Source organism: Salvelinus sp. IW2-2015, linkage group LG14, assembly GCF_002910315.2.
Source record: "Salvelinus sp. IW2-2015 linkage group LG14, ASM291031v2, whole genome shotgun sequence".
Lineage (NCBI taxonomy): Eukaryota > Metazoa > Chordata > Actinopteri > Salmoniformes > Salmonidae > Salvelinus > Salvelinus sp. IW2-2015.
Window position 1 is genome coordinate 35,831,917 of NC_036854.1, and position 25,224 is coordinate 35,857,140.

General features: G+C 42.1%; 3 protein-coding genes and 1 long non-coding RNA gene across 14 annotated transcripts in view; 2 read left to right on the forward strand and 2 right to left on the reverse strand.

Annotated features, from left to right (window-relative positions):
• The window catches only part of rttn (rotatin), a 59,496-nt gene extending 49,653 nt beyond the window's left edge, over window positions 1-9,843 (forward strand). For all 4 annotated transcript variants that reach the window (XM_024000095.1, XM_024000098.1, XM_024000096.1 and 1 more), the window contains exons 43-49: window positions 152-229; window positions 651-777; window positions 7,943-8,127; window positions 8,417-8,723; window positions 9,178-9,281; window positions 9,374-9,443; window positions 9,570-9,843. In XM_024000095.1, coding sequence (XP_023855863.1) covers window positions 152-229; window positions 651-777; window positions 7,943-8,127; window positions 8,417-8,723; window positions 9,178-9,281; window positions 9,374-9,443; window positions 9,570-9,649 — 951 coding nt within the window. In that variant the 3' untranslated portion in view covers window positions 9,650-9,843. The remainder of the gene's footprint in view (window positions 1-151; window positions 230-650; window positions 778-7,942; window positions 8,128-8,416; window positions 8,724-9,177; window positions 9,282-9,373; window positions 9,444-9,569) is intronic.
• Window positions 6,967-7,886, reverse strand: LOC139028690 (uncharacterized). Of its 4 annotated transcripts, none has more exons than XR_011480923.1 (5): window positions 7,809-7,886; window positions 7,639-7,699; window positions 7,289-7,398; window positions 7,157-7,224; window positions 6,967-7,048 (listed from the first exon to the last, which is right to left on the reverse strand). It is a non-coding gene; the product is annotated as an uncharacterized lncRNA (long non-coding RNA). The 4 variants fall into 4 exon arrangements; XR_011480924.1 differs by having other exon boundaries at window positions 7,157-7,212; window positions 7,397-7,573; XR_011480921.1 differs by having other exon boundaries at window positions 7,027-7,109; window positions 7,186-7,258.
• A 551-nt stretch (window positions 9,844-10,394) lies between the features above and the next one.
• cd226 (CD226 molecule) lies at window positions 10,395-22,324 on the forward strand. 5 transcript variants are annotated; one of them, XR_011480920.1, is made up of 7 exons: window positions 10,395-10,660; window positions 11,834-12,208; window positions 17,272-17,652; window positions 19,693-19,792; window positions 20,593-20,647; window positions 20,806-22,042; window positions 22,123-22,324. XR_011480920.1 is itself a non-coding variant. In XM_024000878.3 (6 exons), the coding sequence occupies exons 1-6, from the start codon at window positions 10,594-10,596 to the stop codon at window positions 20,920-20,922; spliced, it is 1,095 nt and encodes a 364-aa protein (XP_023856646.1). In that variant the 5' UTR covers window positions 10,395-10,593; the 3' UTR covers window positions 20,923-22,324. The 5 variants fall into 5 exon arrangements, 4 of the variants coding, with proteins under 4 accessions (XP_023856646.1, XP_023856649.1, XP_023856647.1 ...); XM_024000878.3 differs by having other exon boundaries at window positions 20,806-22,324; XM_024000881.3 differs by having other exon boundaries at window positions 21,552-22,324.
• Window positions 22,322-25,224, reverse strand: part of dok6 (docking protein 6) — an 88,954-nt gene continuing 86,051 nt past the window's right edge. The window contains exon 8 of the mRNA XM_070446747.1: window positions 22,322-25,180. Coding sequence (XP_070302848.1) covers window positions 25,029-25,180 — 152 coding nt within the window. The 3' untranslated portion in view covers window positions 22,322-25,028. The remainder of the gene's footprint in view (window positions 25,181-25,224) is intronic.

A 25,224-nucleotide genomic window follows, 5' to 3' on the forward strand; every position in this document is an offset into this window, starting at 1 on the left:
CATTGTCTCAGCCTTCAGATGATGTGTGCTGTGTTGGTATAGGCTATTGGGTGATCTTGTCTTGACTGAAAATGTGTCTAAGATGGAGACGGTGCTCTCTGTTATTGGTTAGAGTGGATCATTTAACAAGTTGCATCTTCTCCCCCACCAGGAGGAGAGCTATATGAAGGAAATAAAGATGTCTCTGGAAATCCTCAGGAACAGTCTTTACCAGAACAGCCAATCCAAAGTGAGAACCCTGCCGTTTTAATCCGCTCCTGATAGGGTTTTAATGAAAGCCATTCTACTGGTGCTGACTGTGTCTGGAATGAGATTTGGCCCTAACGATTATGACTCTGTTGAGGTCTGAATGTTTTTATCCTCTTAAACGTCAATGTAGAATGATTGGCTATATTGGCTGCTCTAAATGTCAGACAGTAATTGCAGCATCCACTCAGCAGTAGTTATATTGGGATGGGAAAGGCCCTTCATGTATTTCTGGACTTTATACTTTACATCCTTGTGTGTTTCTATGTGCTTGGTTAGCAGAATGTGTTGACAATCACTTAACTTATGAGTGTGTCGTACTGTCAATCAGCATGTGTTCATAATATTACATCCAGAAATTATCCAACCGGGTGGATATTGTGTGTGTGTGTGTTTCTCCTCAGGTTGTGGCCACTGACTGTCGATTGGCTGCTGTGCTGCACGCCCTTTGGCCTTGGTTCTTATTGGATGATGCTGCTATGGAGTCGGTCCTGGAATTGTTGTGTGTCTACACAGCCAACTGTACCACAGGTGTGTGTGTGTGTGTGTGTGTGTGTGTGTGTGTGTGTGTGTGTGTGTGTGTGTGTGTGTGGTGTGTGTGTGTGTGTGTTGTGTGTGTGTGTTGTTTGTCAGTGCCTGGCCCGTGCTTCCATTCCCCCAGTCTGTGGTCAGGGATCTGACTGAGTCATGCACTCTCACACACACTGAGACCCATTGTCTCTCCTGAAGACCATTTACACACACTTTGTTCCACTGTATATGCCTAGCGCCAGCCACGAGCCTGCCGGCCACAATAGGAACACTGTCAGTGTGCTAGAGCAGGCTGCATTAAATCATTACTATGAGTACAGTATTCTAGGCTGTGGACCAGCGGGGTATTCACAAGGGAATCGCAGTGCATCACTCTGTCTCCTGAGGCATTGATATTCTAGTCTGTGTGAGAGAAACAGAGGTATGCTGTGAAACGCAGGCTACACAAGTTACAGCAAAATGGAGAAAGAAGCGCTGTAAAGAGTAGAGGAAGTTTAGCTACAACTGTTTCCTTTCATGTTCTCTAAATATGGGTGTTTGTAGAGTGGCAGTTAGATTTTGAAGCTAGGGGGTTAATATGGGTGTTTGTAGAGCGCCGATTAGATTTAGAAGCTAGGGGGTTAATATGGTTGTCTGTAGAGCTCTAGACACTGCGTCTCTGAAGTCATGGAAAGTGAACCTTTGAGCAGAGAGTGACAATGCTGTTTGTTTTGTACCTGTGATTGTCTCTGAGATGCCACCTTTGAAGTGTGTGTGTGTGTGTGTGTGTTTTGCTCTACAGCCACGCTTAAGCTCCCGCTGTGAAGCAATACCAATCAGTCATGTCGAGCCCAGCGTTTCCTAAAGGTTAGCCTAACAGCAGGTGTGTGTTCAGACTGCATGACGCCGGCCTTTAAATTATACCTACAATACTGGCTTTCACAGACTTCAAAACAATCTCAACACAATATTCTCACTTTAATGAAGCCTGATGAAGAACATTTTGAGTTGTGAATGCTGCACTATTTGAGAAAATGTACACGAATGTACAAAAATGTAAACGCAATATGTGACAATTTCAAAGATTTGAATGCGTTACAGTTCATATAAGGAAATCAGTCAGTTTAAATACATAAATTAGGCACTAATCTATGGATTTCACATGACTGGGCACAGGCGCAGCCATGGGTGGGCCTGGGAGGGCATAGGCCCACCCACTTGGGAGCCAGGCCCAGCTAATCAGAATACATTTTTCCCCACAAAAGAGCTTTATTACAGACAGAAAACCCCTCAGACGATCTCTGCGGGTGAAGAAGCCGGATGTGAATGTCCCGGGCTGGCGTGGTTACACATGGTCTGCGGTTCTGAGGCTTCTTGGACTTACTGACAAATTCTCTAAAACGATGTTGGAGACTGCTTATGGCAGCTAAATGAACCTTCAATTCTCTGGCAAAAGCTCAGGTGGACATTCCTGCAGTCATCATGCTAATTGCATGCTCCCTCAAAACTTCTATGGTATTGTGTTGTGTAACAAAACGGAACATTTTAGTGGCCTTTTATTGTCCCCAGCTCAAGGTGCACCTGTGTATTGGCCATGCTGTTTAATCAGCTTATTGATATGCCACACTTGTCAGGTGGATGGATTATCTTGGCAAAGGAGAAATGCTCATTTATATAGCTCTTTCAGCAGCTGAAAGTGTGTGGAACCAGTGTGTTCCAGCAGCTGAATTTATTGAAACCATAATATCAACTGTTTAAATTATATCAAATCACATTTATTTATAAAGCCCTTTTTACATCAGCAGATGTCACAAAGTGCTAATACAGAAACCCAGACTAAAACCCCCAAACAGCAAGCAATGCAGATGTAGTGGCTAGGAAAAACATCCTTGAAAGGCAGGAACCTAGGATGAAACCTAGACGGGAACCAGGCTCTGAGGGGTGGCCAGTCCTATTTTGGCTGTCATGTGGAAATAAGGCTACATGACCATTAATGCAAGATCGTTCTTCAAGATGTTCAAACGTTCATAGATGACCAGCACCCTCTACAACATTGGTTGTGCAACAGGTCAGCACCTCAGGAGTAAATGTCAGTTGGCTTTTCGTAGCTGAGTATTCAGTGGTAGAGAGAGGGAGAGTTGAAAACAGCAGGTCCGGGACAAGGTAGGCCATCCGGTGAACAGGTTCCATAGCCGCAGACAGAACAGTTGACAGTGGAGCAGCAGCACGACCAGGTGGACTGGGGACAGCCAGGAGTCATCAGGCCAGGTAGTCCTGAGGCATGGCCCTAGGGCTCAGGTCCTCTGGGAGGGAGAGAGAATTAGCATACTTAAGTTCACACTGGGCACCAGATAAGACAAGAGAATTTCACCAGATAGGACAGACTGACCCTAGTCCCCCTGGCACATAGACAATTGCAGCATAGATATTGGAGGCTGAGACAGGGGAGGGTCGGGGAACACTGGCCACGTTCAACGATACCCCCGGACAGGTGCAGGCAGGATATAACCCCACCCACTTTGCCAAAGCACAGCCCCCACACCACTAGAGGGATATCAACAGACCACCAACTTACTACCCTGAGACAAGGCTGAGTATAGCCCACGAAGATCTCCTCCATCGCACGAGCCCAAGGTGGCGCAAGACCGGACAGGAAGATCACGTCAGTGACTCAACCCACTCAAGTTGTGTGTAGCACAAAAAAGCCTGGCACGATGTGAAGCACCCCTCCTAGGGACGGTATGGAAGAGAACTAGTAAGCCAGTGACTCAGCCTCCGTAATAGGGTCAGAGGCATACAATCCAAGTGGAGAAAGGGGAGCCAGCCAGGCAAAGACAGCAAGGGCGGTTCGTCACTCCAGTGCCTTGCCGTTCGCTTTCGCACCCCTGGGCCAGACTACACTCAATCATAGAACCTACTTAGGAGATGAGTCTTCAGTAAAGACTTAAGTTTAGACTGAGTCTGCGTCTCTCACATGGATAGGCAGACCATTCCATAAAAATGTACTTCTATAGGACAAAGCCCTGCCTCTAGCTGTTTGCTTAGAAATTCTGGGGACAATAAGGAGGCCTGCATTTTTGGACCGTAGCGTAAGTGTATGTACGGCAGGACCAAATCGGAGAGATAGTTAGGAGCAAGTCCACGTAATGCTTTGTAGGTTAGCAGTAAAACCTTGAAATCAGCCCAGGCTTAACAGGATACCCGTGTGGAGAGGCTAGCACTGGAGTAATATGATTAAATCTTTTGGTTCTAGTCAAGATTCTAGCAGCTGTATTTAGCACTAACTGAAGTTAATTTAGTGATATATCTGGGTAGCCGGAGAGTAGAGCATTGCAGTAGTCTAATCTAGAAGTGACAAAAGCATTGATTTGTTTTTCTGCATAATTTTTTGACATTTTTTTGCAATGTTACGAAGATGGAAAAAAGGCGGCATTGAAATTTTCTTGATATGTTCATTAAAGAGAGATCAGGGTCCAGAGTAACGCCAAGGTCCTTCAGTTTTCTTTGAGGCGACTGTACAACCATCAAGACTAATTGTCAGATCAAACAGCAGATCTCTTTGTTTCTTGGGACCTAGAACTAGCACCTCTGTTTTGTCTGAGTTTCAAAGTGAAAAATTGCCTGTGAATAAGTGAAAAATGTCTGAAACACAGGCTTCCAGGGTAAGCAATTTTGGGGCTTCACCATGTTTTATCAATGTACAGCTGTGTATTGTCCGCATAGCCGTGAAAGTTGAAATTGTGTTTCCGAATGACATCACCAAGAGGTAGAATATATAGTCAAAACAAAAATGGAACCTTGAGGAACACCAACACTTACAATTGATTTGTCAGAGGACAAAACATCCGCAGAGACTAACTGATATCTTTCCGACAGATAAGATCTAAACCATGCAAGAACTTGGTTTAGATCGGCACTAAGGTTTAGGAGCATGAGGACAGATGCAGAGCCTTGGTCTGACTCCATTAAAAGGTAATTTACCAACTTCACAAGGGCAGTCTCAGTGCTATGATGGGGTCTAAAACAAGACTGGAGAGTTTTGTATACATTATTTATCTTCAGGAAGGCAGTGAGTTGCTGCGAGTTACAGCTTTTTCCAAAAATGTTTCGAGGCCGATGAGTAAAAAAAATGTTTTTTAAGAATCTGGGTCAAGGTTTGGCGTTTTTAGGAGAGGCTTTATTATTGCCGCTTTTAGTGAGTTTGGTCCACATCCGGAGGATAGGGAGCTGTTTATTATGTTCAACATAGTAGGGCCAAGCACAGGAAGCAGCTCCTTCAGTAGTTTAGTTGGTATAGGGTCCAGTTGGCAGCTAGAAGGTTTAGAAGCCATGACTATTTTTGTGTCGAGAGATACAGGATTAAAACACTTTAGTGTCTCCATTTATCCTAGGTCCTGGCCGTTCTGTGCAGACTCAGGACAACTGAGTTTTGGAGAAATGTGCAGATTCAAAGAGGAGTCCGTAATTTGCTTTCTAATGATCATGATCTTTTTGTTGAAGTTCATGAATTCATAACTGCTGAAGTGACGGCCATCCTCTCTTCGGGAATGCTGCTTTTTATTGATTTTGGATTGTGTTTTTATTCTCCTCAATTAGGATGGAAAAGTAGGTTGGTCGGGTAGCAGTGAGGGCTCTTCGATATTGCATGGTACTATCTTTCCAAGCTAGTCTGAAGATTTCCAGCTTTGTGGAGCGTCATTTCCGTTCCAATTTTCTGGAAGCTTGCTTCAGGGCTTGGGTATTTTCTGTATACCAGGAGCTGATTTCTTGCGACAAATGTTTTTTGTTTTTAGAGGTGCAATGCGACTGCATCTACGGTATTACGCAAGGTTAAATTTAGATCCTCTAAAAAGTTAGGTGGTTAATTGAATTTTGTACTCTGATGTCCTTGTGTAGGTGGAGGAGTCTGGAAGGGCATCTAGGAATCTTTGGGTTGTCCGAGAATTAATAGCGCAGCTTTTGGTAATCTTGGTTGGCGTTTGAGCAGATTTATTTAACGTTATAAAATGGTGATCCGATAGTCCAGGATTATGAGGAAAAATATTGGAAAAATATTTAGATCCACAATATTTATTCCACGAGATAAAATTAGATTGGGGTATGACTGTGGCAATGCGCGGGATCGAAGACATGTTGGACAAAACCCACTGAGTCAATGATGGCTCCTAAAGCCTTTTGGTCTGTGGTCTTTTTCGTGTGAATATTGAAGTCACCAAAAATGTGAATATTATCTGCCATGACAACAAGGTCCGATAGAAGTTCAGGAAACTCGGTGAGGAATGCTGTATATGGCCCAGGAGGTCTGTAAACAGTAGCTATAAAAGGTCATTGAGTAGGCTGCAAAGATTTCATGACTACAAGCTCAAAAGAAGAAAATGCAGTCTTATTTATTTAAATTGTTTATGCTGTCGTAAATGTTAACAACACCTCCGCCTTTGCGGGATGCGTGGGGGATATGGTCACTAGTGTAACCAGGAGGAGAGGCCTTATTTAACACAGAAAATGAATCGGGCTTGAGCCATGTTTCAGTCAGACCAATCACATCAAGACTATGATCAGTGGTTAGTTCATTGACTCTGACTGCCTTGGAAGTGAGGGATCTAACATTAAGTAGTACTATTTTGAGATGTGAGATATTATCACAATCTCTTTCAATAATGACAGGAATGGAGGTCCATTCCTGTCATGTACAGAAAACCCATTTGTTTTTGAGAAATAAGCTTTTTGTCCGTATGGAACATTTCTGGGATCTTTTATTTCAGCTCAGTAAACAACACTTTACATGATGCGTTTATATTTTTGTTCAGTATAGATTAGGTTATTTGTCTTTTCTAAAAACATACATTTTTCACTTTCAGACTGGGCTGTAGATAAACAGACTCCAAAACGATTTTAGACGCAATGTTCTTAGTTCAGCGAAGCCTGATGAAGACAATTTAAAGTTGTGAATGCTACACAATTTTTGTGAAATGTTATTATTTTGTCAAAAAGATATGCATTTTCGTTGATCTGGGTACTCCAACTAGGCTGTAGATATAGGCCTATACAACCCCTATAACCCATCGTCAGGCAACCAGCCCTACTCCTTGTGAGGCTCTACTTTGACCGACACACCTTGTTAATACGGAAGAAATACTACAGGATCTATCAGGCCTCTCACCTATCTATCAGGCCTCGCATCACAACCTCTTACCTATCTATCAGGCCTCGCATCACAACCTCTCACCTATCTAGCAGGCCTCGCATCACAACCTCTCACCTATCTAGCAGGCCTCGCATCACAACCTCTCACCTATCATATCCTGCCTCTCATCACATCCTCTCACCTATCATATCCTGCCTCTCATCACATCCTCTCACCTATCAGGCCTCTCATCAACCTCTCATCACAACCTGTCACCTATCAGGCCTCTCATCACAACCTCTCACCTATCATATCCTGCCTCTCATCACAACCTCTCACCTATCCTGTCCTGCCTCTCATCACAACCTCTCACCTATCCTGTCCTGCCTCTCATCACAACCTCTCAACTATCAGGCCTCACATCACAACCTCTCGCCTATCAGGCCTCTCATCACAACCTCTCGCCTATCAGGCCTCTCATCACAACCTCTCGCCTATCAGGCCTCTCATCACAACCTCTCACCTATCATATCCTGCCTCGCATCACATCCTCTCACCTATCATATCCTGCCTCGCATCACAACCTCTCACCTATCATATCCTGCCTCGCATCACAACCTCTCATCTATCATATCCTGCCTCGCATCACATCCTCTCACCTATCATATCCTGCCTCTCATCACATCCTCTCACCTATCATTATCCTGCCTTCTTCATCACATTCCTATCATATCCTGCCTCTCATCACATCCTCTCACCTATCCTATCCTGCCTCTCATCACATCCTCTCACCTATCATATCCTGCCTCTCATCACATCCTCTCACCTATCCTATCCTGCCTCTCATCACATCCTCTCACCTATCATATCCTGCCTCTTATCACATCCTCTCACCTATCCTATCCTGCCTCTCATCACATCCTCTCACCTATCCTATCCTGCCTCTCATCACATCCTCTCACCTATCCTATCCTGCCTCTACACCTGTCTGTCAGTGTCAACAGTACTCTTATTTTTCTTGCTTTGCTACTTTTTCCTTTCCTTTCTCTCCTCTCCCTCTAGCTTGTAGCTCTCTGTGTTGTGGTTTGGCCTCTGGCCCCCGAGGGCCCCCAGGTGGCTCCCTGATGCACTGTGTCATGAAGCTGGCCTCTGGGGTTGCCCCCGACAACAGCCTTGTCCAGCAGCTGGCCTTCTCCCTGCTGGCCAACCTGGCCATCAACAAGGACTGCAAAGGAGTCCTGCACAAGGTAATGTACTACATTATTACCCCTAATACATTACCCTTACACCCCTTACCACATTGTCACCAAACCTGGCCCTGCAGAAGGTAATATGATTGGAGACGGTGTCAATGTGACTACTGGTTAAAAACGTGTCTTTACTGTAAATACTGTAAGTTGAGTCTTTTTGCACTCTGCGGTTTCGGTAACCTTTTAACAAAGCTCTCGATTTCAGATGTCTTTCTCAGTTTCAATCAAAACCTGGCTGAATCTCATTTTTCTCTCTCCCTCTCCCTGGTTGTCACTCTCCCTCCAGAGTAACTTCCTGCAGCCGTTTCTGTGCCTGCCTGTCCCTAAACCAGGCAGTAAGACGGGTGCCATGGGGCTGTTGGGCCTGTGGCTGAGGCTGCTCCTGAGTGTTTCCTTCGGTGAGGACGGCCAGCTGAGTGTCCTGAGGCTGACTGGAGCCCTGGACCTCCTTGCTGACCTGGCCGCTACGCAGCCCCAACGCCAGCGTCGCTATAGCAATGGGAGCAGGCCCATCACCACGACGGACAATGCCCTCCTCATCCTCCACAATGTCTGTTTCAGCTCTGCCAACAAACCCAAAGTACTGGCCAACGGTAGGGATGGAACACATGGATGTTTTTATCAGAGAGAGAGACAGGGAGAGATGTTGAGAAATGGTTTCTGTGTTTAAATTGCCCTATTCCTACCCTTGCATCACGTTTAAGGTTTACAGAAAATGTAATCTGATGACAACTTAGGGGGGCTTCTTTGAATTCAGATTTGTTCTTTCCAGTGGAAAGCTTTGGCTTCCTGTATGCATGTGTGAATGTAAAAGGTGGGTGTTTGAAATGAAATGGAAGCTGTTAGGTCTTCTCTTTTGATACTTTGTGCTGAACTGAAACAGGAAACGATCTGAAACAGGATGTGTGAACAGAAGTGGTCTTTGTTTCACCATCACACCCTGTCAAACTCGCTTATTTTTGCTAATGATGTGTCATTTTATGAATGAGAAATGTCTTATTTTCAGGAATAATACTATGTCCAACATGATTATATGTCCCTGTCCAGATAAGGCCATGAGGGTGCTGGTGTCCTGTCTGGACAGTAAAGAGGCTGAGGTTCGCTCTATAGGGGCCTCGGCACTATGGGCCCTGCTCCACAACTACCAGAAGGTACACACACACACATCATTTTTAGAATCATAAGAGCTAATTTATATGAAGTACAGCTGTCTCTAACCTGCCGTTGTGATTCCTCACCTAAGGCCAAGACCACTTTGAAGTGTCCCTCTGTCAGACTCAGGGTGCATGAAGCCTATAAAGTTGCTAAGAAAGGTAAACTTCTCACCTTTAGTCCAGACACTGAATGTGCTAAAAATGTTTGTGTCAGAGTCCTGTTGTTATTGTGCTCTATTGCCTCAATTTGTGTGTCTGTGTGTGTATCTATCTTTTTTTTGTCAGATGCAGAGAAAAATCCTGACATCATGAACACCTACCTGTTGAAGTGCCTTGAGAACTTAATTCAGCTGCTGAATACCTGACTGGCACATTGATCTGACAGAATGTAGACACCTTGAAACCTTATTTATATTTGAAGTGAATATATGTGTGCAAACTTGATACAAGTAGATATCGTTTTTAATGTCCCTACATCTTTTCTATGATCTGTGATGTTTTTGTATGTTTTGTACATATTTTGTGGATTGAATCATAAATTAAAGTAAATAATGATGGAAGAAAACGAGTGTCTGACTTTTATGCTTACAACACCAAGATAATGTAATGTTTCAGAATGACGTTCTGAACCTGATACCTTATAAGACAACTCCCAAGATATAGCCTTGAATAAGTACAATGATACCATTTCCTCTAAATGATGCCCGTGTAGGAAAGGCTGTCATTTTCAGATAGCGAAACAGTAGTGGAACTGTGGCTGTAAAAGGGAGATGTCACCTCTGGTCGTGTCAACCCCAACACCACATTTCAGTCAAACACACAGCTAACCAGAGCTGCTGTAGAATTACACACCGAAAGTAGTGCTACACACAATATTTCCCCGTATCTAAATAGATATTCTATAATTACTAGTTTATAGTTTACAATAAACCACTGGAACACACAGCACCTCTCTGTAGTAGCCTGGTAGCATAAGCTAGCAGGACTAAGCTTTCCACTAACCCTGCATATAAAGTGTCCCTCTGTGTAGAATGAGCTAACAAAGGGTTAGCTTGGAGTGTCCCCCCCTGGCCCCTCCCATAGACTAAAGTGTATGTTTCTGTCCCAAAAGGCAATGTATTCCCTACATAGTGCACTACTTTTGACCAGACCCCTTTGGGTCAAAAGTAGTGCACTAAATAGGGAATAGGTTTCCATTTGGGATGTAATCTTTCTCTGTAGCGCGAGAGACAGCTAGTAGGAAGTGCAGCCCTGTTGCCTCTCCACTCATCTCATCAATGCAGCTTTCATTCTGCTTCAGAGGGCCAAGATGGAGGCTGTACAAAAGGACCACTGGTACTTCATGGTACTCCTCATCTTTCTCTCCAGTCTCAAAGGTATGGGAATGTCACTTTTATTATTTTAACGAGTAATGTTGATCAGGGAAATATATATTTTTTTGTATACTTGTACACTATGAATTATAAAGCAGAACATTGAAAGTTGTTGGTTTAGCTAGGTAGGCTATTTGTTGTCTTACGTTTGGTAAACATTTAAGTTTACTGCTGTTAAAAGTCTCACCATAAAACATTATTACTGAAATATTCACCCAGATGTGTTTTAGTATTTATTTCGTTGCTTGAAGATAGCATACCATGAGCTGTTAGGATTAAAACTACAAAGGCTGATTCTCTTTGACTTCTCATTGCCCTTATTCTCTGCATGTTTCCATAACAATCAGACTGTGTTCAGACATTCTCTCTTCAACTCTTAATTAGGAGACTACAGGAACACCAACCATCTCATCAGCTTCTCAAACGTCCCTTTACTCTTACACACCCAGGACAGAGTCCATGTTAATGAGTTAGTCTTTAGATGGGCAACGCTCCCTTGTTGCCTTAACAGGACTAATACAGTGAAAAGACACTTCTTCTAAACCTGTCAGACTAGCTATCTCTCCAAGGGATAGTTTAAAAAAAAATTGGTTGTCTAGATGGAAGTCTAATCGACTGATTTGTTTGATCATCAGCTATTGCCATTTCTGTTGATATGTGTGGGCTAATATTCTCCAAATTAGTGATACCCAGGGGAGAGACTCTAAAGAGGGAAATATATTTGATGACTGCTTCATCTTCAGTTGGAGCAGCTGACTACGTGATGAAGTTTCTTTTTACAGGCTTTTCATTCTGCTCTATGCATCATTTCCATGTCATAATTCCTGTGATTAACTATGTACTCAGGGCTGCAACTCCATATTACATTTTTATTTTTTACATTTTATTAATTTAGCAGACACTCTTGTCCAGAGCAACTTACAGTAGTGCATACATTTTTCTGCTGGTCCCCTGTGGGAATCAAACCCCCAACCCTGGCGTTGCAAGTGCCATGCTCTACCAACTGAGCCACACGGGATGCAGTTAATCTGATTACCAAATAAAAATAAACTGGAGATAACCTTAGGTCAGAATGGTTATTGAGAATTACTAATATTCCTGATGAACTGACCAGGTAAAATTTGATAAATGTAATACTGTACACATGTATGAAAACATGCCCTCTGCCATGTCCAGTTTCTGTGCAGCAGAGAGATGGTGTTACCACGGTGAAGCTTAAGGAGGGGATGGTTCTAGAGTGTGTGTGTCCTTGGGAAGGGAACCTCAGCATGGTCTCCTGGACCAAACTGATCCGGTTTGAGAAGGCCCCTGTCGCTGTGTATCACCCTGAGTACGGAGTGTCCATCTCCCAGTACTACCAGACCAGGATCCAGTTCCGGAAGACCATTCCCATGGATGGCAGTATCACCATCAGTAAGGTCACCCAGGAGGACGCAGGGCTCTACCACTGCTCTGTTCAAACCTTTCCTAAAGGATCCTGGGCCAGAGACATAAGGGTGGAGGTGGAGGACACGGGGACTGTAGAAGAGGATGATGCAGGTAGTGAAGCAGGTACTGTCTAGGACTTCTTGTGTATTTTCATTTAGAATATGTTGTCTACAATAATTGAGTTTGATTAGTACCAAATACTTTGACTGATAATGGGGATTGTTTTCATCAATCCCAGAGTGTTATTACTATGCCCATGCACCTTTTATCGATGTCTATTTTCTTATGTACTGTAACAAATCATTTTGACAGTAACCTTCCAAAAAGTATTTCCTTCATAAAGCTTTTTAATTTCCATATGTACTAGGAAACTAAATGTTTGTTTCTTGGGCTTCAGGAAAGTGAGAAAAGTGCACTGAAAAAGTGCACCTGGTCCTGAAAAATAATTAACTGATTGAAGGTATAAGGGGGAAATCGGCAAACAAATGCCGTGGTCAAGGCTACGACGGTGCCAGTGCAATGAGTGGAGGTTACTCAAGTGTTCAAACGCGCATATCAGACCGAGAGCCTGTTTCCTATGTATGCCTAGTTCTTTGAGTTTTAGTTTAGAAAACGATCTCTCAGAAGCAGCGGCAGCTACAGGGATGGTAAAAACGGCTTGATTGCCATAGCAACATCAGGGAAACTGGGAAGATGGGAGGAGTGCTTCAAATAAAGCAGTTCTGCAACATCTTTAATTGAGCCTCTAATTCTCCATAATTCCCGGTCTCAACACTTTATGGAAATAGTTGAACTGTATATGAAACTCTGGGGACAGGTCGTTTGGACACTGAACAGCCAATACATTGGCAGATGCAAACATATTATCTATAGCTGATAAGAGTTATTGAGGGTTTCAAAAAAAGATATATAAAAAATGTGATTTTCGTTCATAGTGGTGAACCGGCGTTTGAGTTGTGTGGTTGCAACATCAACAGTCCCTTATCTCTGGTATAACTTGGCAAGCTGGGAGAGAGCACGACGACGGCTCATGTCATGAAGGTTCCGGTAGCCTATACAAGACAGCTTTGCATATATACACTGCTCAAAAAAATAAAGGGAACACTTAAACAACACAATGTAACTCCAAGTCAATCACACTTCTGTGACATGCACATTTGTGGCCTGCTGGAGGTCATTTTGCAGGGCTCTGGCAGTGCTCCTCCTTGCACAAAGGCGGAGGTAGCGGTCCTGCTGCTGGGTTGTTGCCCTCCTACGGCTCCTCCACGTCTCCTGATGTACTGGCCTGTCTCCTGGTAGCGCCTCATGCTCTGGACACTACGCTGACAGACACAGCAAACCTTCTGCCACAGCTCGCATTGATGTGCCATCCTGGATGAGCTGCACTACTGAGCCACTTGTGTGGGTTGTAGACTCAGTGTCATGCTACCACTAGAGTGAAAGCACCGCCAGCATTCAAAAGTGACCAAAACATCAGCCAGGAAGCATAGGAACTGAGAAGTGGTCTGTGGTCACCACCTGCAGAACCACTCCTTTATTGGGGTGTCTTGCTAATTGTCTATAATTTCCACCTTTTGTCTATTCCATTTGCACAACAGCAGGTGAAATTTATTGTCAATCAGTGTTGCTTCCTAAGTGGACAGTTTGATTTCACAGAAGTGTGATTGACTTGGAGTTACATTGTGTTGTTTAAGTGTTCCCTTTATTTTTTTGAGCAGTGTATATATATATATATATATTTTTTTTTTATATATATATATATATTTTTTAATATATATTTTATATATATATATATACAGTTGAAGTCGGAGGCTTACATACACTTATGTTGGAGTCAATAGAACTTGTTTTTCAACCCTCCACACGTTTCTTGTTAACAAACTATAGTTTTGGCAAGTCGGTTAGGACATCTACTTTGTGCATGACACAAGTAATTTTTCAGCAATTGTTTGCAGACAGATTATTTCACTTATAATTCACTGTATCACAATTCCAGTGGGTCAGAAGTTTACATACACTAAGTTGACTGTGCCTTTAAACAGCTTGGAAAATTCCAGAAAAGTAAGTCATGGCTTTGAAGCTTCTGATAGGCTAATTGACATAATTTGAGTAATTGGGGTGTACCTGTGGATGTATTTCAAGGCCTACCTTCAAACTCAGTGCCTCTTTGCTTGACATCATGGGAAATCAAAAGAAATCAGCCAAGACCTCAGAAAAAAATGTACACCTCCACAAGTCTGGTTTATCCTTGGGAGCAATTTCCAAACCGCTGAAGGTACCACGTTCATCTGTACAAACAATAGTACGCAAGTATAAACACCATGGGACCACGCAGCTGTCATACCGCTCAGGAAGGAGACGCGTTCTGTCTCCTAGAGATGAACGTTCTTTGGTGCGAAAAGTGCAAATCAATCCCAGAACAACAGCAAAGGACCTTGTGAAGATGCTGGAGGAAACAGATACAAAAGTATCTTATCCACAGTTAAACGAGTCCTATATCGACATAACCTGAAAGGCCGCTCAGCAAGGAAGAAGCCCCTGCTCCAAACCGGCATAAAAAAACAGACTACGGTTTGCAACCGCACATGGGGACAAAGATCGTACATTTTGGAGATGTGCTCTGGTCTGATGAAACAAAAATAGAACTGTTTGGCCATAATGACCATCGTTATGTTTGGAGGAAAAAGGGGGAGGCTTGCAAGCCGAAAACACCATCCAACCGTGAAGCACAGGGTTGCAGCATCATGTTGTGCGGGTGCTTTGCTGCAGAGGGACTGGTGCACTTCACAAAATAGATAGCATAATGAGGAGGAAAATAACGTGGATATATTGAAGCAACATCTCAAGACATCAGTCAGGAAGTTAAAGCTTGGTCGCAAATGGGTCTTCCAAATGGACAATGACCCCAAGCAAACTTCCAAAGTTGTGGTATAATGGCTTAAGGACATCAAAGTCAAGGTATTGGAGTGGCCATCACAAAGCCCTGACCTCAATCCTATAGAAAACTTGTGGCCAGAACTGAAAAGGTGTGTGTGAGCAAACCTGACTCAGTTACATCAGCTCTGTCAGGAGGAATGGGCCAAAATTCACCCAACTTTTTGTGGGAAGCTTGTGGAAGGCTGCTCGAAACATTTGACCCAAGTTAAACAATTTAAAGGCAATGCTACCAAATACTAATTGAGTTTATGTAAACTTCTGACCCACTGGGAATGTGATGAAAGAAATAAAAGCTGAAATAAATCATTCTCTCTGCTATTATTCTGAAATTTCACATTCTTAAAATACAGTGGTTATCCTAACTGACCTAAAACATGTAATTTTTACTTGGATTAAATGTCAGGAATTGTGAAAAACTGAGTTTAAATGTATTTGGCTAAGGTGTATGTAAACCCCAGGCTGCAACTGTATATATCAAATTGATAGCTGGTTAGTATTCCGTTGTATCGAAAATGTATTGGACAGTCTGCACTGTTTGATTTTCCAACTTGAATTATTGAAAAGGTAATTACATTGTTGTCAGCGGTCTAATATGGCTTTGTGAAATGTTAGGCTTAATTTGAGAAAATGACGACCAAATAGGCCTACCAATAAACATTAGCTAAAGCAAAGCTATGTCCGAACGCCGACCTTGTGTGGGGCTCAGAGAAACTGCTTTATGCCAGTGTGTTTGGATTGATCATGTCACTACATATACACTACATGACCAAAAGTATGTGGACAACATTCGAAAATTATGGGCATTAATATGGAGTTGGTCCCCCCTTTGCTATAACAGCCTCCACTCTTCTAGGGAAGGCTTTCCACTAGATGTTGGAACATTGCTGCAGGGACTTGCTTCCATTCAGCAATGAGCATTACTGATGTCGGCACTGATGTTGGGCGATTAGACCTGGCTCGCAGTCAGCGTTCCAATTAATTTCAAAGGTCTTCGATGGGGTTGAGATCAGGGCCCTGTGCAGGCCAGTCAAGTACTTCCACACCGATCTCGACAAACAATTTTTACAAATATTTTTTTATATTTTTTTTACCCAAATTTCGATCTTGTCTCATTGCTGCAATGGGCTCGGGAAGCTAATGCGTCCTCGGAAATGTGACTCGCCAAACCGCGCTTCTTAACACCCGCCTGCTTAACCAGGAAGCCAGCCGCACCATTGTGTCGGAGGAAACACTGTTCACCTGACGCCCGGACCACCACAAGGAGTCACTAGAGCACGATGAGCCAAGTAAAGCCCGCCCCGGCCAAACCATCTCCTAACCCAGACGACGCTGGGCCAATTGTGCACAGCCCTATGGGTCTCCAGGTCACGACCCGTTGTGATACAGCCCAGGATCGAACCCGGGTCTGTAGTGACGCCTGTAGTACTGCGATGCAGTACTGCTGCGCCACTCGGGAGGCCCTCGACAAACCATTTCTGTATGGATCTCGCTTTGTGCACGAGGGCATTGTCATGCTGAAACAGGAAAGGGCCTTCCCCAAACTGTTGCCACAAAGTTGGAAGCACAGAATCGTCTAGAATGTCATTGTATGCTGTAGCGTTATAATTTCCCTTCACTGGAACTAAAGGGCCGAGCCCGAACAATGAAAAACAGACACAGACCATTATTCCTCCTCCACCAAACTTTACAGTTGGCACTATGCATTCGGGCAGGTATTCTCCTGGCATCCCCCGAACCCAGATTCGTCCATTGGACTGCCAGATGAAGCATGATTTATTACTCCAGAGAACGAGTTTCAACTGCTCCAGAGTCCAAAGGCTGCGAGTTTACATCTCTCCAGCCGACGCTTGGCATTGCGTATGGTGATCCTAGGCTTGTGTGTGGCTGCTCGGCGGTTGAGCTGTTGTTGCTCCTAGACGTTTCATCTTCACAATAACAGCCCTTACAGTTGACCAGGGCAGCTCTAGCAGGGCAGAAATTTGACGAACGGACTTATTGGAAAGGTGGCATCCTATGACAGTGGCACGTTGAAAGTCACAGAGCTCTTCAGTAAGGCCGTTCTACTGCCGATGTTTGTCTATGGAGATTGCATGGCCGTGTGCATGATTTTATACACCTGTCAGCAACGGGTGTGGCTGAAATAGCTGAATCCACTCATTTGAAGTTGTGTCCACATACTTTTGTATATACGGTAATGTGAATTTTCTCAGCATTTTCTGCCTTTGTTTTGTAATTTCCCTGGATCACAGATGGAGATACTAACATCCACACCAGAGAACCTGAGCCTGAGGTAATCCAAGCAGACACTGAACTCATCGCAGAGAGGAGCGACAACCTGACTATCAGCTGCAACCACGAACACAACGGGACCGTGTATGATGTCACAGTCGAGAAGCTAGACCATGGTAGCGCCAGTGGCGTGGGCATCATGGCGAAGTGTCGGCTGGAGAATGGTGGTCTGTTTGGAGTAGACTACACACACAGGGGGATAGTGAACTGTTCAGATAGACTGGACACACGTCTGCAGCTCAATGATGTGGGCGAGGAAGATGGAGGGTTATATAGATGTCTCTTCAATACGGACGCTGGGGTACAGACCACCACTGTGCTGCTGACTGTACTTAGCCCAGGTAAGAGGTCAGAGTTAAAACATTACCAGACTAATTGTAACCAGCGAAGGTAATTTCAGACATCTTAATTACTAATACACAGTGGTGTAAAAAGTACTCAGTCATACTTGAATAAAAATACTCGTAAAAGTAAAGATACCTTAAAAGAAAGAAAGTGAAAGTCACCCAGTAAAATACTACTTGAGTAAAAGTCTAAAAATATTTGGTTTTAAATAGACTTAGTATCAAAAGTAAGTGGATTTGCTAAAATATACTTAAGTATCCAAAGTAAAGGTAAAAACCATTTCAAACTTTATTTTTTTTGATGGATAGCTAGGGGCACACTCCAACACTCAGACATAATTTACAAACAAAGCATTTGTGTTTAATGAGTCCGCCAGATCAGAGGCAGTAGGGATGACCAGGGATGTTCATTTGATAAGTGTGTGAATTGGACCATTTTCCTGTCAACATGTAACAAGTACTTTTGGTTGACAGGGAAAATGTATGGAGTAAAAATTACATTATTTTCTTTAGGAATGTAGTGAAGAAAAAGTAAAATAGTAAAGTAATGTACAGATACTTAAGTAGTACTTTAAAGTATTTTTACCACTGTGTGATGGCTATGAGAGTGTAATGAAATTAGAATATCCAGACAGGTAACTGTGGCAAAGTCATGTATAACTTTAAAAACCATCAACAGTTTGATCTGCACCATTCGGAGATGAACTGAAAGCCAGTTCAGTTCCCTGAAGTGATTAGGACCAATGTGCATCCTAGGGCTGAGCTTGAGTATAATAATACCTAATACAGTGAAGTACAGTATTTCAGTGCACTGAGACCTTGAAAGCCTGGGTAGACCAGTCCCTTGTGAAAGCAACCTCATATTTCCATGACAATGATGATCTACACTGAACAAGAATATAATCGCAACATGTAAAGTGCTGCTCCCATGTTCATAAACTGGAATAAACTGGAATAAACTGGAATAAAAGATACCAAATGCACAAAAATATTATTTCTCAAAACTGTTTTCTTTAGAAATTTGTTTACATACCTGTTAGTGAGCATTTTATCCAGATAATTAATCCATCTGACAGGTGGGGCATATCGAGAATCTGATTAAATAGCATGATCATTACACAGGTGCACCTTGTGCTAGGGACAAAAGGCCACTCTAAAATGGCAAGTTTTGTCACGCAGATGTCTCAAGATTTGAGGGAGTGTGCAATTGGTGTGCTGACTGCAGGAATGTCCACCAGAGCTGTTGCCAGAGAATTGAACATTAATTTCTCTACCATAAGCCACCTCCAATGCCTCACAACCGCAGGCCACGTGTATGGCATTGTGTGGGCGAGTAGTTTGCTGATGTCAACGTTGTGAACAGAGTGCCCCATGGTGTCGGTGGCGTTATGGTATGGGCAGGCATAAGCTAAGGACAACAAACACAATTGTATTTATCAATGGCATTTTGAATGCACAGAACATTTTTTTTTAAGTATCTGTGACCAATCTGTATTCCAAGCCATGTGAAATCCATAGATTAGGGCCTAATGAATTTATTTCAATTTACTGATTTCCTCATATGAACTGTAATTCAGAAAAATCTTGGAAATTGTTGCATGTTGCGTTTATATTTTTGTTCAGCATAGATCAAGATGCAGCATAGAGACAAGGTGTTAATTAGGCTGTGTATACACATGCAACTCTGCTAACAATGACATCATACACACAGTGAGTGACATAGTGACACAGGATGTGGCGAAGGCCGTTAGCGGTTTGGTACAGGTGCAAAACTGAATTACTCATATTCTCTAGATGAGTGGTGTGTTTAAGGAGAGAGGGAGGTGTTTAGATAAGTGGTAAGCAAACTATTTCTACCCAGATGTTTCTACCCAGTCTTTAAGACACAACGGGTAAAGAAATTACACACATCAGTCAGGACCTACCATTTTGGAAACACAGGTTAACATACAACTGTCTAATGTCCTCTTTTCTCCCTCCCTTTCTCCCTCCATTCTCTTTCCTCCCTCCTTCTCTCCTTTCTCCCTCCATTCTCAGTTGAATTCAGCCTGTCTGAGTATCTAATCTACATTGGAGGGGGAGTGTCAGGACTCCTGCTGCTGCTCTCTGTCATTGTAATACTGGTTGTGTGGCAAAGGTAGTTGACTTTCTACACTCTTTCTTCACGCAGGGACAATATACAGTTATATTTACTCTTAGCCTAGGTAAACTTATTCAGTGGACACACATGGATGAACACTTTATTTGCAGAAGGCCCCTTTGTACCGATTGCCCCTTTACACTGTCACACTTTATTTGGATGTGATCTGTATGTGATAAATGTAAAAGTTCCACATATTCTTACTGGTAAAATAACTCTCACAGACCATGCATTAGTCATCCCAGTTAGAGGTAAATAGGCTACTGGAGATAGGTACTCATTTGTTAGAGAATAAACTTTTTGCTGTGAAATTCCATTTCCCCAACCTTCCTTCACTCCCTCCGTCCCTCCCCTGCACCATATTTCTGAAAGGCGGGCCACCGCTCACACTGAGTTTTACTCAGAGAGTGCACTTTCATTTTGCTTTCTTAACGAGAAGTGTAGGTGCTGCACTTCCAGTAGAGTGTGGGCTTTAGGAGTGTATAGTATGTGTGTGTGGGAGGGGGGGATATATGATGAGTTAACTAATACATCCTGGCTCCTCAGAGTTCACTCATAAAAATGCACAGTCCATCTTCTGTGTTATTTCATAGTTTTGATGTCTTCACTATTATTCTACAGTGTAGAACATAGTAAAAATAAAGAAAAACCTTTGAATGAGTAGGTGTTCTAAAACTTTTGACCGGTAGTGTAAATATGGTTGTATGCTTCTGGACCAAAATAACCAGCTATTCTACCTGTCTCTCTGCCTGTCTGTCTCTCTGACTCTCTATCTGTCTCTCTGTCTGTCTCTTCAGAAAGAAGAAGATGAGAGCGAAGTACATAACCAAAATGCATCCAGCTCAGAGACAGGTAAGAATATAACATTATATCTTGTCATTTCCTAATCATGTGGATACTAATAAAATAGCACTATATCTTGTTTCCATGTATCAGTCAGTGCTTTTCCATAAATGTGGCACATCTCTAACATATCTCTAATACAGCTCTAATGTCTAATGTCTTTGTAGTTCTGCAACGACTATGAGAACGTTCCTGTGTATGACAGGATGAGGAAGGGGACCAATCAGAGAGGAGATAGCCCAGTGTACGGCAACATACGTTCACACACTAAAAGGAAGAGATAGGGAGAAGTACTGTGTTACAGACCCGTCTGACCCCTATCATGCTTTAACAGTGGCACAGCCACAGTCTCCCCATTGCAACATTCATGAATATGATATTCAACCGCTTATAGTGGTCAAAGACTGTGGGACAGAATCATTCATATAACTGCAAAGTAGGCCTACTTATGTATCAGTCTGACTTACACTTTGTTTGCTCTCAATATATGCAACTCTGTGTAAGRCCTTGAAACATTGACAGTTTGTTTAGATATACATTTGCCACTAATAATATGTAAAACACTAATTTTGTATAATATATTGTTGAATGCTTTACATGTAGTAATACCGCCCCATAACAAACTGTTATTAAAAGCCTCCCAGCTCCATTCAAATCCTTAGTTGTCCCTAACTCAATCGTGTGACAATGAGCAAACCAATCATGCTGTTCCATCCCCTGGGAATGCTGTGTTTTCCTGTTGTAGTTACGTAGATTGGGTCCTGTAGGTTCTTATGGAATGCTGTAATGTTATGTTATCATGGAATCGTTCACATGTTAATTCAGCAAAATGATGATAGTCAATGGAAACATACTGTACTATTGTATTTTGTCGATATCTAAGCCATAGATGAAATATTTCTTCTCTTTCTAGCTGTAGAATCTAGATGAATGCTGTGATTAGAAATTCTTCTGACACTGTTGGACAAAAATGCAATTCTATTCCTAGCTGAGAATAAAATGGAGGTCTTGGGAATGAAAGATGTCAGGGCTCTCAGCAAGAAGAGGAAGAGGAGGATGCAAAAAATGAAAGAATAATGGACAATTTACATTCGGAATACAGGGTTTTAGTCTTGTTAATTTATTAAGCCTACTTGTCTGCGTCGGTACAATAGGTGCTGATACTGTGTTTCTCTGTGACTTTAATGACCCCATGTGGACTAAATAAAACCTACTCTACTGTGACATGAGTTGGTCTCTTCTGGGAGTGTTTGGCCGGGATTCAATCAAAGGTGTGTTGTAAACAAGGGCATTGCACTTTACTTTTGAAGGTCATTTACGCATGTGCCAACATCCGCTTGTGCCAACATCCGCTTGTGCCAACATCCGCTTGTGCCAACATCCGCTTGTGCCCGACATCCGCTTGTGCCAACATCCGCTTGTGCCAACATCCGCTTGTGCCAACATCCGCTTGTGCCAACATCCGCTTGTGCCAACATCCGCAGCGCTTGCCGTGAATGTGATCTCCACGAATGTCTGGAACATTGACTTTTAAAGCATATTGCAATGTGCTTCTATACAATGCGCTTTTGTTTGAATCCCTGCCATAGCAACTAAATTTAGCCCTGTTGCATGTTGGTTAAATCGGCACAGAAATGTATTGTCATAAAAAATAAAATAAAAATAAACATCTTTATACCTTGACAACATGTACATTCAATTTATTCTCTTTCATCAAAAAAACATTACATATATACATTTAGTGAGTGAACAATGTAATCCCACACTCAATGTATTAAAAAGTGCTATTAACAAATATTATGACAAAGTAACAAAACACAAAAGCATGTAGTGTGTGACTATTTAGACACAAACATCAAACTAACATTGAGGTGGTACTGTAGGAACATTACCATTGTATAACGTACAGTGGTGTTAAGTAATTTAAGTAAAAATACTTTAAAGTACTACTTAAGTCTGTTTTTTGGGGGGTAACTTTACRTTTACTTCACTACAGTCCTTAAGAAAATACAGTACTCTTTAATCCATACTAGTGACCTGACACCCAAAAGTACTCGTTATATTTTGAATGCTTAGCAGGACAGGAAAATGGTCCATTTCACACACTTATCAAGAGAACATCTCTACTGCCTCTTATCTGGCGGACTCACTAAACACACATGCTTAGTTTGTAAATTATGTTGGAGTGTTGGAGTGTGCCCCTGGCTATCCATACATTTAAAAAACAAGAAAATTATGCAGTCTGGTTTGCTTAATATAAGGAATTTGAAATGATTTATACTTTTACTTTTTATATTATGTACATTTTAGCAATTACATTTACTCTTGATACTTAAGTATATTTAAAACCAAATACTTTTGGACTTTTACTAAAGTAGAATTTTACTGGGTGACTTTCACTTTTGAGAAATGTTCTATTAAGATATCTTTACTTTTACTCAAGTATGACTATGGGCACTTTTCCCACCACTGGTAATGTAGTACCATTGAAGACATAAAACGTCTATTTCTATACTATATTCAAACAAGATGTGGCTGACATAAACAGTGTGAGAAAGACATGTAAAGTGGAAAACAACAAATAATTAATGTCAAAGAACTACCTGGTACTACTTTCTCTCATTACCACAGTTGTATAAATACTCCAAACAAACTACAACTACTTTCTCTCCCTACCACAACTGTATAAACACTCATCACAAACAAAATGGAACTACTTTCTCCCTTTACAGTTGTGTAAAATAGTAGAGATGGATTAATTACATTAAACACAGGTATGCAGTAGTGAGTTTCACCCAGTTATCATTGTATCAGATAGATACTGAGAACCTTTTGTAGAAGGGCACTTTCTTTGTTAATCCAACCCATGTTCAGGTTAAATTGATTCACTTATAATATACAGTAATTAAACAAACAGCAAATTGTGTGTAACTGTGAGATCTAAACATATGATATTCATGGATATTATTTTATACTGTGCCCTGGATGTTTCTGGGATTCCATATAAACATATCTACCTCTATGAAAATAAATATTCAAACTTTGACCAAAATAATTCACACACCAAAGAAAGGAAGTAGCTCAAAAGGATAACAGTGTTTCGACTGATTTGCTCATCCATATACCTCAATAAACTGATTGTCTTTTCTTGTGAACATTGACTTTGTGTTCTTACGATCTGTGAATTTGTGGACACTATCATTTCTCAGATAATGACAGACGACAAGTCTTTTTTTGTTTAAATGGACAAGACTATTTTCAGAATGTCTTGCACCTAAGAGGAGCTGAGGGCGTAGATATAGTAGAATAATGACAGACACGGACCCGGGCCAGAGATTAAGCCTGTGGGTGTCTGGTACAGTAGTGTCACACTCTGCATGCGTCAGAAGGCACTTCGTACTGTGGCTGGAGGACAGAGAGGTCTGGGAAACATCAATAGTCAGACCAAGCATGGTCACTGTCTGAGTGCTCCACAGGGTCAGCCTTAAATAGGCTATAGTCTATACTGTAGGTCTAGTCAAGTTGGACTTGCTTGTTCACAAGGGTCAGCCTTAAATAGGCTATAGTCTATACTGTAGGTCCTAGTCAAGTTGGACTTGCTTGTTCACAAGGGTCAGCCTTAAATAGGCTATAGTCTATACTGTAGGTCCTAGTCAAGTTGGACTTAGATATAGCCTACAGGTGCTAGTCAGATTTGTTAATATTTTCATTGTATGGTTTTGTTCATGCGTTTGGAAGTTGGGATGATTTGTATAGATTTTTTTAAATATGTTGCCTGCAGCGTCTATCTCAGACCTGTACTTGTGAACAGGCAAATCATTTTGAATGGAGGGATGTGGTGCTTGTTGCAGGTAAACTAAAAAGCCCACAAATATTTCAGAACGTTACGAGTTTTCCCTAATGAATGGGACCCAGCAGATGTCAGAACATCATTGTGGGGAAAATTAAAGGATGAAAAACACGTTCCAATTTTTTGGACCTTCAGTCACAAGACATTAACAACTTACAAACAACCCTTTTCAGCATTGCTTTGCAATCTGCATAAACTTTTGACATTTCAGAATGTATGATATGCAGTTTGAAAAAAAGGCTAACCAACAAGGGACTTTACAGTGAAAGGATCCAAAGTACTTGCAAACACTATGACACATACAGTATGTCTCCCTTTTGAAAACTACAAGAGAAATATTTTTGGTGCAATTGTTTTAGCCTATGTTGTCTCACAACGGGTACAAAAAAGTCTAGAATAATATATATATATATGTACCGCTCTACAATTAACACTCGTCATAATTTATTAACATACAATGCCATATTATACATGTTCCTATACATATTTCTACAGCCTTCTAAAGTGTTGGAATGTCCAGGTTTGTCCTGTAAGTGCTTGTCATTGGAGCATCCCCTGGTTGCACTTTGAGCCGTAGCCACTGGAGGGGGAAAGTGCCTCTTCCTGGTGCTGAGAGGACTGCTCTTCTTCTGTCTGTTCAGAGAGGAAGCTGGGGAAGGTCTGTGCTCGGGGGATCATCGTCAGGCTAGTACCTGGAAACAACAGGAGAAGACAGTGGTGAGGAAAAGGATAGTCT

Coding starts and splice junctions, on each gene's coding strand:
- cd226 (XM_024000878.3), top strand. CDS start 10,594: ATGGAGGCTGTACAAAAGGACCACTGGTACTTCATGGTACTCCTCATC. Junction 12,209..17,271: donor TGATGCAGGTAGTGAAGCAG/GTACTGTCTAGG, acceptor CCTGGATCACAG/ATGGAGATACTAACATCCAC. Junction 19,793..20,592: donor ATACTGGTTGTGTGGCAAAG/GTAGTTGACTTT, acceptor CTGTCTCTTCAG/AAAGAAGAAGATGAGAGCGA.